Genomic DNA, 12,432 nt, shown 5'->3' on the forward strand with positions numbered 1-12,432 from the left:
GGTGAGCTGAAGAAGAGAGTCCACCAGCATGGACCTCAAAAGGGTGCCAATAATTGTGGCGCACACTTTTTTTTGTTGATAAACCTGTTTTGTGTTTGCAACCGTTTGATATCCATGAGAGCAAATAATTTTTGTGAATTTTATGAACAAAAGATCAAAGGGTTAAACAATAAAGACTATTTTTCACAGGCTTCTGTGCTCATATTTACCAGTGGTGCCAATATTAGTAGAGGGCACTGTGTAATTAATATATATATATATATATATATATATATATATATATATATATATATATATATATATATATATATATATATATATGTATATGTGTATAAAGCAGACAGTTGGTGTGTAGTTTCTTTCGCTTGCTATAATAGCATGTGTACTATTGATCAGAGCATACGACAATATTTATAAAAATTACCCTTAAAATGCTTAAATAATTGAATGTACCAAATGCTGATTATTCTCTATGCAATTTGCCTGCTGGTCCAAGGTCAAAGTTTTTCCTTGTAAGCAGCAAATCAGATTGGTTTATTTTGATGCTCCATCATCAGCAAAGTTCCGGTCGGCAATCTTCATATTCATATATGAGGCTTAACCACTACGTAAAATGTATTACAATTATTTCAAGGTATGTTGGAAGGTGTATTTGGGTGACTGTGTCTCTGGATCTTGGAAATAGATTTTTTTTTTTCTCTAGCTGGTGGTCCCAAATTACAATTGTGCCAACAACCACTGACTAAGATGAAAAGAATTGCCAAAACAAAACGGCTTTAAACCACTTTAAACCTGATAGGAGTAAAAATACTTCAAGGGCTCAGCCTAAAAGATTTAGGGCACTGTGCTTATAGCTACACTATTGTTAGACATTTTGTTTTCAAAAACATTCATTTGTATTGAAATAACTGTAGTGTTCTGTCGTAGTTGCCTTTGATGTACCGCATAACTGTACTAACTATTGAGATATGAGCCAAAGATGCAAGAGAGACTGTTTTTTATTATTTTTTGCATTTTACCCTCAGGCTTGTGTAGAATTTGACTTTTTTCATTTATTTTTAAAATCAAAACCTTTTCTTAGTAATTGTTTATTTAATGGTTGCTTCTTATATGCCATATAGTTTCTTTTGTGACAGAGTCCTCTAGTGGTGCAGACATTGTACTACTACTGAAAGCTAGCATTAATTACTGTACAGTGCTAATTGTTGCGAGTATGCTGGAGTGCTACAAGTGTGGGTTTTTTTGTTGTTGTTGTTTTTAATTTCACAAAGATCAAAAAGTGGCAAAAACTGAACTGGTAAGTAGCATTTATAGGAGCACCAATTAAATACACTCCTGTTGAAAATCTGAGTTTGTTCTGATTGATTGTTTAGTAAAGTGTTTTGTATCATGTTTGAACATCTCAGTGCGATTGGGAAGCACTTCTTATTCAATCTCCCAAGACTTTTTCTCATGGGGCCATGGAAGTTAATATTTAATGGCAATAAAGGTATCTCTATGAGCCACAGATTGAAGTTTAAGAATAAAACAATTACAAAGTAGCATAAGAAATGTGTCAGCTCAGTGTAGTCTCACCACTCAGTGTGTGAACATAAAGTCTGTCTTTTATACATGGATGTGTGTTACTGTGTAAATTTTGGAAGTGTAAAAAAAAAAGGGTGGACTTCTTATGATTGTGAAGTTTTTCATAACTGAAATTAAAGCAAATGGAAAATGTGTTTGAATTTCATATAAACTGTGTTTACAACATACACTATTCTGATGAGGTTTCTGATAGGGATTTCAAAAGGATGGCTTTCTTGACTGTAACAACACAAACCAATAGAAAAATACTGCTTTTATTGTGATTTCAGATACATGTATGCAGTTATAAATGGTATCAGCAAGATTCCAAACATTTTGTGCACCTTTAAACAAGATCCACAAATAATACTACATACAATCATACTATTTTTAGCAATTGCAAAAACAAATCTAGTAAGATTTCCACTAAATACACGTCACATATAAACTAAAGTTCAACTACTCACCATTTGGAAGTAATAATCGTAGCTCATGATTCTTTATGGACTAAGAGATGAACTGGATCTGGACTGAAGTTCACAATCCAATACCACCACTGGTACTGTTACAAAAATAAGTGAATAAATACAAATAAACACTGACTGTCATATCAAAAATGAAGAGAGAAGATTATTACCCACAGTACGCTTACGGAGACAAACTGCTCACCACTTCACTACTGCAGCTGTAGTCACATTTCCCACATCAGCCTAGAAAGGATTCAGTTGAACAATAATGAAATATTAATGTTAATAATAATCTTATAGTCTACAACTCCAGAACTGTTTACTACAGTTGCAAATATTACAATATCTGCCTTTAGCAGAATGTCCAGGCTTTCCCCAGACACAAACCCCATTTTACTCTTGCACCAAACTGATTGATACCCAAATTGTTTCCTTGTTTTCTACAGAGGTCTGATTTTAAAAACTTTCAAAATCTGCCCGAGTTATAGTGGAGATCACAAATGTTTATCATATTCACTACTGACAGTCCATCATTTCAATGACAACATATATGTCAATACCTGCATACTATAAGGAAATGCTGTAGATTTGTCTAAATCATTCACTTCTAATTTCTATGCAGATGTCAAATCTAACATCTAACACTTCATATATACACATGCAAACAGATGAAAACAGGAAAACTGTTGCTGTCGGAGGCATTTTGCTGGCAGTGCTTGGCTCCACTTGTCCCCTTACAACACAGGTTCCCAGTCTCAGTCATGGCATCCTGCACATTGAAGTGTTTTCCCTGCTCTAACACACCCACTTCAATTCACAAAGGGCTGTTAATCAGGTTGATTTAAGCAGTTGTTTTAGACCAGGAAAACACAGGACAACGGGTACTCCATGACCAGGGTTGAGAACAGGGAAGAGTCCCTACAAAACACTACAAAACAATCGTGACTGATCACCTTCGTCCCATGAGGAAACTTTTCTAACCTGATGGGAGTGGTCTCTTCCAGGATGACTCACGGAATAGTTTAATGACTATGAAAATGTAGTAAATCACATGCTATTGTCTTCACATTCACCAGATATAACCCAACTGAACACCTATGGGGGATTATGGACTGTGGTGTTCGTGTTCTGCACAACCATGACCAAAACACCAGTAGGGGTATATCTTTTGGAAGAATGATGTTCATCCCTCCAGTACAAATCCAGAGACTTGTAGAATGACAAGGAACACACTGAAGCTGCTCGGATCCCATTACGACAATTTATGTTGTTTTTCCTTTAATTTGTCACTCCTGTGTGTGTGTGTGTGTGTGTGTATATCTATATATCTAATTATAAATAATATTAATATATATTATATTATTATTATATATTATATACTATTAATATATATATATATATATATATATATATATATATATATATATATATATATATATATATATATATATACACATACACACACACACACACATATACATAAACCCATATTAACCTGTTATCAACGTTAATATACTGTCCAAAAATCCTATTATCTTCTTTATACTGGTAGTATCATGACTAATAACATTGTGTACATAATACATTATTTATATTAATTTTATTACCTTCCAAGGTCAAAGAAATTTGAAGCCAACCAGCTGTTGTTCTGACTTCCACATAAATCTGCCAAGAAAAACAATACGCCTGGTCTAAATATTTACATAATAAACTGTGACCTGTGCATTACTCAGCAAATTGTCAGTAGATCAGGTCAGTAGATTATATTACTCAGCATGCTATAGCTTTGCTAAATATTTCATTTTCGCTCAGTAAACAAGAATAGATCACTCTTTCCCAATTTCCCTGTTCTCACACACGCACACCATGGAGCGGTTGAACGTGTGTAGTGCAGTGGAATCCACAACCAGGTTTGGGAACCACTGGTAGGTGACATGATGGCAAATTAAAAGCCTATCAGAGCACAACTTCTGATTAGTCATCTCTAACGTGTCTACATTTAAAACCGCATTATAAGCCGAACCGTCATCGATCAGACCCTAAATGTTCTTTTATCGCTCAGAGGACAAAGAAAATATTTCCACATGCTAAATCTCTTATAATCTGGTGCCTCAACAAGGCCTTTTTTTTTTTAACAGCTCCAAAGAAATTGACCAGGCACTGAAGCACTCATGTTCAGTTATCTTAGGGATTTTTGTCTTGTTACCACCTTCCAGTCAGTAAATTCTATATTAGAGATCATATTCACATGGACAGAGGAAAGATTTATGAGCTTGTCTATTCAAATATTTCAAGTCAGTCTGATCCTAAAAGTTTCTTGTATTATTGAGCTTCCCAGCAAGCAGTCAAACCTACCTTTAAAAACAAATTGTCCACAGTGAGTCACTATCCAGAGTCAAATCTCTGAAAATTAATCCTAGTCCTGAACTAAAAGGCAGAAAGTGACACACCAATGAAAATCCCCATATGTCCAAGACTTACCTCCTCTAAAGCATGTTAGTCCCACAATCCCACAAACTGGTGATGGCCAGAAATTACAGTGCAAGTTAAACCTGTCTGGCAAACCAGATTTTTTTTTTGTTTTTTTTTTTTTAACTTACAGCTAAAAGCTAAAGATTATTTTTTATTAATTACTACTGAACATGTCAATTCAGCTCATGAACTCACATGTTTAAATACATATTAATGAAAATGCAGAACTTACTGGACAAAAATTGTCTCCAGTCATATTAATAATGGCGCTACATGGGGTCATATAATCTGTGGAACTGTCAGTTTAGTGGCAAAAGTAAACAGTCAAATCCTACATGAGTGAGTTACTCTGTCCTGCACTGATACTTACCTTTCGCTGCCAGGCTTTGAGAAGCAGCCCCAGTATAAAACCCACTAGCCCTACTCACCGCCATCAGGCAGGCACTCACTGCTGGATGACCTGATGGAGAGGTGATGAAGGTGAACACAACAGCTTACTAAGGAAGAAAGGAGGCCTTTTTTTCTCTCCATCTGAAGCTTCTTGCAAGTGCCTCCTCCGTGTGTTAACTGTTGTGCTGTTTGAGGAACCCGGCAGTCTAGTTGGCAACACTTGAATTTCAGGTCAATTTAAGACAGGTGTGGATTTAAATACTTCTGTCACAAATGCAAAGTGGAGGAAGACAAAACTATCAGCCTTCCTTCAGGGCCTAGAAGGGCTTTTTTTTTTTTTACTTTCTATATCGCTCTCCTTTTTCCTGATCATGGAAATCCTCTTCCTGTACTGATATCTCAATGGAGTGGAAAAATAAAATCAAATGTGCAAAAACCAAAGGATGGGGTAAACAAATGCCTGCTCCACCGAAATAGAAAGCATTCAAATTTGACCTTTAATTCGCAGGTGGTTGTGCTGCCAATGCAAAGCAGTTGGGTTACGGCAGACCTGACCTCTTCCAGCTGATGCAGGTAGGGAAGAACCGTGGAGGACACCAGTGGCAGTGCTGGAACAAAACTCGCATCTTATCTGAAGGTCTGTGCAATCAACATCTCCCCTCTGACTTTGGTCAGCAGCAGAGCACAAGCCTGCTACAGAGAGCACAGTAGCAAAAGCCCCCTTCTTTCTGCTCTCGCTTCCCTCGGGAATAAGGGGGTGGTTTAGGGCAGGAGTGTGCAAGGGCTGTTAATTAGCAAAGCCAGGCAACTCCGGGACACAAGGTTGGAAAACACTGACAACGCGGCAATAAAACGCTCTCGCTCTTGGCTCTTAATGTCATCACTGATCCACATATGGGAATTTTTTTTTTTTCCTGAGCAGAAACAATCAGCAACAATTCCATTGAAATACAACCGCAAAACGGCAGGAGCTGGTCTTCGATTCATTTCCAACGAATGAACATTTCTCCCTCAAATGAAACAATTTATTGATAGTAAGACAAAATCAAATAAGTGCCAGTGCACTTTGTGTGTATGTGGACAGCTATTTCTTAGCTGTGCAAGATGTGAATGAGCGATTCCTCTTTTTTTCCTCTCCTTCAAGAAACCAGGTAAACACACCACAAAGCAAGACGGTCATATTTCCGTTTAAATATGGGAAGTGTAAGCACAAAAACATTTACACAAGTGTGAAGCTGCTCTCTCAGCGAGAATACACAATCAGTAAACGGAAAGCTCTTGCCCCTCTGCATCCAAAGGGCTCCTGTCAATCTTTTTGATTCCGGCCATGGGAAGTCCTCTGTTGCAACGGTCCTTTTTCATCCTGAGAGATGGCTACTGAAAGTACAGTATCTCCTACTCATCCATACATATAGAACAGCTTAATAATCTTAATTCACAAACCAATTTTTAAATCTGCTTTAAAAATGCAATTTAGTGTGATTTTAAAATGATAGATGGCATAACACAGATGGAATTAACACTTATGTTAATAATCAGACTCAAGACACTGCAAAAAAAAAACAACCCCTCAACATTGATATAAATGCTAAAAATTTCAGATGGGGGGTTATAAAAGTATGTTGCATGTCTATTCAGACTAATCATACATAGCTCATTATTCAACTTAAAACATACTTAAGTTTAGGGCTGCACAATTAAGCATACTAAAACAAGTAGACTCAATAATTAATGCATGCTCTTTAGTGGTATGATCACTACACAATCACATGTGCTGACCAATTACAGCGCTTCTGTGTTTTTGCACTGAACCATAGTCATTATTAATGTATTGAAAAATACTAAATACTTTGATCACTTCTAATTGTACAGCCCTGCTTCAAGTATGCCTAAAGCTGACAATTAAAGTGTGTTAATATATGAGGGAATATAGATCATAGAAGAATTACATCACCATAGGCATTATTATGTTTATCAAATTGGAAGGAACACGTTTCCACTCACATTTTAGTACCTGGACATCAATTTAACAATTCCTTTAATGTGGCATATTGAACAAAACTGAGGCCAATGCTGACAAAAACGAGAAAAAAAAGCCACATGCATTATATACTGCTATTCTATCAAGTGTTCTTTGATTTTTGTACTGTGTTCTACGGGCAAGATTACTTTAAAATAAAAAAAAACCAAAAAAAAACAATAAAAGCACTGAAATCAGTAAAAACTAGTGGATGACTACAGAAATTATTAGGGAAGAGCAAAAAGCAAAGTAAAAATGGAAATTGTCTCAATAGAACTATTTTTTCAGATGATCTTGTCAAATACAAAAAAAAAGGATAAGCTATGTGCAATTGTCTGTGCAAATGGTGGTTTTGAAACATGTTAGAATTAAAAGACCAAAATAATCACTGATTCATATTACAAGATGCCTTGGGTATAATAAAATCTGGGAGAAAATTTGTAGCCTCATTAAATGCTTGCCCAGTTACACACTGATAAACACTTCAATACTAAAGTACAGTTGTGTATACATTAGTTTATAGTCTGCAAACTTTAGACTGTGAACTACCCCGTAACGGTTTCAAAACAGGACAACAGTCAACATGCAGTTTTAAGTGAGAAATACCTGGACTGTTTAGGTGAACTATAGAACTACACACCTAGGCCTATGTTACACTTTCTCTTCATCATTAACTGATTGTTCCGAGCGTTAAACCCCAATGACTCAATAACCTCCTCTTCTTTTTTTTTTTTTAAATAAAAAATATATAGAATATACCTACATGAAACAACATTCTTGTTAATATCCATATAGGGAACTGCTTACAATCTAATGGCTAAACAAACATGTATAAGATTTTCAGCAGTACAGTGTATAGTGTAAATCTTCAGTTTTCAAATTGTGTCTACCTTTTATCTTTCACTCTTTCAAACAGTTGCACAGTATCACAATGATTTGGTTTGGAAACTCAACTTGCAATGGTGAGCAAATATTGCAATATGAAAACCAATTTTGCTATACGAGATGTTTTTCATGCATTGCATTTGGCAGAACAGATGACACATACCCTTTTAATAACTGTTTAAACTATGGTTGCTGCACCAGGCTTAACAGAGCATGCAAATGAGACATTTCTTTTTTTTATAACAATGCTTTTTTCTTGTTTGTGTTCTGATTGTTAGGATGCTCCACGGACAATGATCATGACAAGATAGTCCTCTTCTGTTTTGGCAAGAGCTTTTGCAGAGGAATCTAAGAACTGCTGAGAGAAATCGCAGGGTGGGAACGCGTGCAGCACCCCCGCGTTGTCCTTATCGCGAGTGCCCCCCACGGGTAAACTGATTACCCCGGCTGCCTGCTTTTGTTTCAGATACGAGACCAGGTTGCGCAGAGGACGCTGGGTCGAAGCCGCTGGGTCTGTCGATGAGGAGGATGAAGATGCATCCTCGGAGCTGGCAGGAACAGCAAGGAGAATGGCATACCCACCTGGGCCTGCCACTTTGATGCGGCGTGACACCTCATCCATCTTGGGCTGGTCGAGCCGAAGGCGCTGTGTGATGCGGAGCTGCGTCACCTTCCCTCCCGTGCTGTCGACCAGGAGGGTGTTGGCCACACTCGGGTCTCCCTCCAGGATGTGCATGCTGGCTGGGAAATTGCTATTCTTCAGGAGCAGCATTCCATTCCAGGCCATGCTCAGCTTCCCACCAGTGTCCTGCTTGGATGACTGACTGCCCTTGGAGCTACCTTCAGCTCGCTCTCTCTTTGAAGGCCCTTTGCTCGCTTCATTTGCTTTGCGTTTTCTTTCTGACGGGCTTGCACCAATGCTGGACTCAGACAGGCTGCTGTTGCTCTTGAGGCGCTTCTCTCCAGGAGCCCTGTCTAGGCTGCTGCGGTGCTCTCGTGCCGGTGACAGCCGCTCTGCCCTCATAGGACGCTCAGAGTCGCTGAAGCGGCCGTCGCGACTACTACCTCCTGGGCTGCCCTCAGTGGATGGGGCTCTCCGGCGCCGGACTGCCCACTCACTGCTGCTGTCGGGTGAACAGTCTAGGTGCCGTCCATCCTCTAGAAGGCGCCGTTTTCTTGCAGCATCTCTGCTCGGCAGCTCCCGCTCCAGGGACCATGGCTCTCTGGGCCGTCGATCTCGTTCCAAGTGCTCCAGAGGTTCAAATGCAGGAGTTCTTACACGTTCACGGATGGCAGGGGCTGGCCACTCCACACCAGCATAGAGCTCCCGTTCTCTAAAATGCAGTGGTGGGGGAGTTCTTTCTCGGACCCTGATAGCTTCAGGGGTTGCACGGTGAACAAAAGACTCAGCCATGACCTCGTAGTGGGGCGGGAGCGGGAGTGGCTGCAGGAACTGCTGCTGGTAGCGGTGCTCGGTGTCTGCAAAATCCACTCTCAGCCGTCGGTCCTGGCCTCCAAGAGGAAAACCACGCATGTTTGTGCAAGCTGCCTGAGCAGCATCCAAGCTTTCATACTGAATGTAGGCCCACGTGTCCCCTTTCCTGTAATCTATAGTCCTAATAGTGCCAAATCGATCAAACTCCCGTGCTAACGCAGCAACGGGAACCCATGGTCCAAGGCCCCCCACCCAGAGGCGTGTTGTTGGGGTCGCCTTTCCGTAACCAATTTTAATAGCATTTCGGCCGACCACTTTTCCTGACATGCTAATCTTTGCTCTGTGGGCCATGTCCAAGTTCTCAAACTTAAGAAAGCCATACGTGCTGTTTTGGCCCCGGGTGGGTCTCTTGATGTCCACTTCAGTGATGGCCCCAAAGCGGTCAAATGCCCTCCTCAGATCATTTTCTGTTACTGTAATGTCCAAGTTACCCAAAAACAACGTTCGGTTAGCTCTTTGGTCGTCCTCGGGAGAAATAAAATCCTCTTCGCGAAAGGCAGCAGCTCGTTCAGCGATGTAGGTGGGTCTTGCTCTGGCTTCATAAAAGGCAAACTCTCTTTCTCTCTCCAGCTCTCTGGGTAGGGGAGGCGGTGGGGGTGGAGGAAGTCGACCAAGTGCTAACTGCTGGAGCCTGTAGTCCCTATAACCTAGTCCAGTAGGGGACAGAGGCCTCTGGGTGTGCAAATGTCTGTGGCCAGCCACGGCAGAAAAGTGGTCTTTCTCCACGGGTGATCGACTTTTCCTTTTGTTCATGTACATCGCCTCGATTTTCAAAGGGCGGTCATAGAGTACCAGGCGCCCTCGAGCGTGTTTCGCCGCCCTGGCATCGTCAGGCCTCCTGAAGTTCACAAAAGCTATTCTTTCGTCGTTAACGCGGCTAATTTTCACGCTCACGTCGCCGAATTTCTTGAACTCGTGAAACAAACCGTCCTCGATCTCCTCGTCGCTCAGCTGCGACCCCAGTTCGCTTATTTTGAGCGTTTTGTACTCACTCTCGTTAGCTGCGAGCTGGCTGCGCTGGTCTGAACGCGAGTTGCCTCTCGCGGCCGCTTCGAGCGACAGGCTCGAGTTGTGATTCTTGCTGCTAGCGCTAGCAACGGGGCCGGTGTAGCCGTGACTGTTTCCCGTGCGACTAGAAGCATGTCCGTCAAAGTCCCGACTATCCCTTTTGTCTCCAAGTAAACTCCTTCTCGCCGAACCTCCTTCGCTTTTGGAAGAGCTATTTCCATTGTTGCTTCCGCCAGAAATTGCCACAACCCCCATTTTCTTACTGCTCGGGTGGCTTCCTCCCCTGTCTCGAACATCGTCCACGGCCCTGGAGCGTTTTTTCACTGGCGACCTTTCTTTTCCTTTCATGATGGATATTCCGCGTCTCTACGGCTTATAGCAAACAATTACGAAGGGACTACACTACTGTAATTAATTAATTTAGACGACAAATTTCTGCAATTCGCTCAATATTGTAGCTGGAAAACAACCGCGTACGCCATCTTGTATAGACTACAGCGTTCCTCGCCCTAAGAATTTGATTGGTTTACTAAGCTGACACAGTGTAATTCTAATGGCTGTAGTTCACGTCAATCAGGGAAGTCCGTAAACGCCCAGATGACTTTTCTTCGCAGAGAGATGCTTCGCCCTCGTGGCATGCGGAAATAAACACTGAAAAAAATAATTATTATGGATTTTACAATAGTTACTTTTGAATGGTATATACGTACACTGCGAATTAAAACGTTTAGTCATTATAATGCCCGACATTTCTGCAAAAAATGGGGCAAATTGTTTTATTTTACATCTGATACTGGTGACCTTTACGGGAAGCAAATTCAGCATGTTCATCTTATGTCCAAGAGATGTCGCCACCTGTGTTTTTAGTTTTAAAAAGACTTGCAAATATGCCCGTACTTATGTACTGTAAATACAATATTATAATAATAATAATAAGTATTATTATTAATAATAATGTATATATTTATTTTGTCTGTCTCTTCTTTTGTGATGCAGATTTTATGTTTCTAAATTGGTGTTTATTTTTCTTTCATTTTCAACTAATGTTTCAAAGAACTGTCAGGCAAAAATGATCATTTTCAAATATTTGATTAATGTTTATTTCCAGAAACAGCCAAACTAGTATACAAAAATAGGTTTATGGTGACCTATTATAGGCTTATGTACAGTGCTGTGAAAAAGTATTTGCTTTTTTCTTCTTCTGTTTTTGTTTATATCTCATACTAAATTGCTTCAGAAAATAAAATCTAAGATAAAACAAAGGCAACTTGAGTAAACACAAAATGCAGTTTTTAAATGATTATTTATTGATGCAAAAAAAAAAAAGTTATCCAATACCAACTGGGCCTGTGTGAAAATGTATTTGCCCCCGTAGTTACTAATTCCACAAATCTATGAAACTGCATTCATAATGGGGTTCAGTTGGACTAGACTCAACCAGGCCTGATTACTACAAACCCTGTTCAATCAACAACATTTAAATAGAAATTTTTCAACAGCATGAAGTTGGTTAAGTTGGTCCTGACCTGAACCAATTGAGATGCTGTGGCAGGACCTTAAACGGGCAGTTCATGCTTGAAAACCCTCCAGTGTGGCTGAACTAAAGCATTTCTGCAAAGAAAAGTGGGCCAAAATTCCAGCACGGCTTTGTGAAAGACTGATGTCCAGTTATCAGAAGCATTTGGTTGCAGTTATTGCTGCTGAAGGTGGCAGAACCAGATTTTAAGTTTAAGGGAGCAATTAGTTTTTCACATGGGAGATAGGTGTTGGATAACCTTTTTTTTTTTTTTTGCTTCAATAAATATAAAAACTGTATTGTGTGTTTACTCAGGTTGCCTTTGTTTTATGTTGTATTTCATTTGAAGATTTAAAACTATTTAATATGAGAGGCCATGTACAGTAGGCCAATGCTACTGCCTAAGCACAAAGAGTTATTTTGCTGCAAGCACAACCTGTTAATGGCAACAGCATTAAAAAAGTATTTTTTACTCCATATATCTGTTCAGAAATTATTTCACAAAAGTTTTGTTTTTGTATTTTATTTTTCTTAAATGATTACATTAATAGGAGCAAAGCCTGTGTAGCTGGAGCAAGCATGTCTGTCTCAAAGGACCAGGCTGGAATTCTAAGCC

General features: G+C 39.7%; 1 protein-coding gene across 4 annotated transcripts in view; it reads right to left on the minus strand.

The window, feature by feature from the left end:
- The window catches only part of rbm15 (RNA binding motif protein 15), an 18,191-nt gene extending 7,364 nt beyond the window's left edge, over nt 1–10,827 (minus strand). Inside the window, exons 1-3 of one of the 4 annotated variants that reach the window (XM_053625164.1) lie at nt 3,638–10,827; nt 2,233–2,273; nt 1,436–2,125 (exon numbers count right to left, since the gene is read on the minus strand). In XM_053625164.1, the coding sequence (XP_053481139.1) occupies nt 8,072–10,648 (2,577 nt within the window). In that variant the 5' untranslated portion in view covers nt 10,649–10,827 and the 3' untranslated portion in view covers nt 1,436–2,125; nt 2,233–2,273; nt 3,638–8,071. Of the gene's footprint in view, nt 1–1,435; nt 2,274–3,637 lie in introns of those variants that run through there. The other 3 variants (XM_053625163.1, XM_053625162.1, XM_053625161.1) reach the window with 3 other exon arrangements.
- Between the last annotated feature and the right edge of the window lie 1,605 nt (nt 10,828–12,432).

This window comes from Ictalurus furcatus, chromosome 5, assembly GCF_023375685.1.
Source record: "Ictalurus furcatus strain D&B chromosome 5, Billie_1.0, whole genome shotgun sequence".
In the NCBI taxonomy this organism is placed as follows: domain Eukaryota; kingdom Metazoa; phylum Chordata; class Actinopteri; order Siluriformes; family Ictaluridae; genus Ictalurus; species Ictalurus furcatus.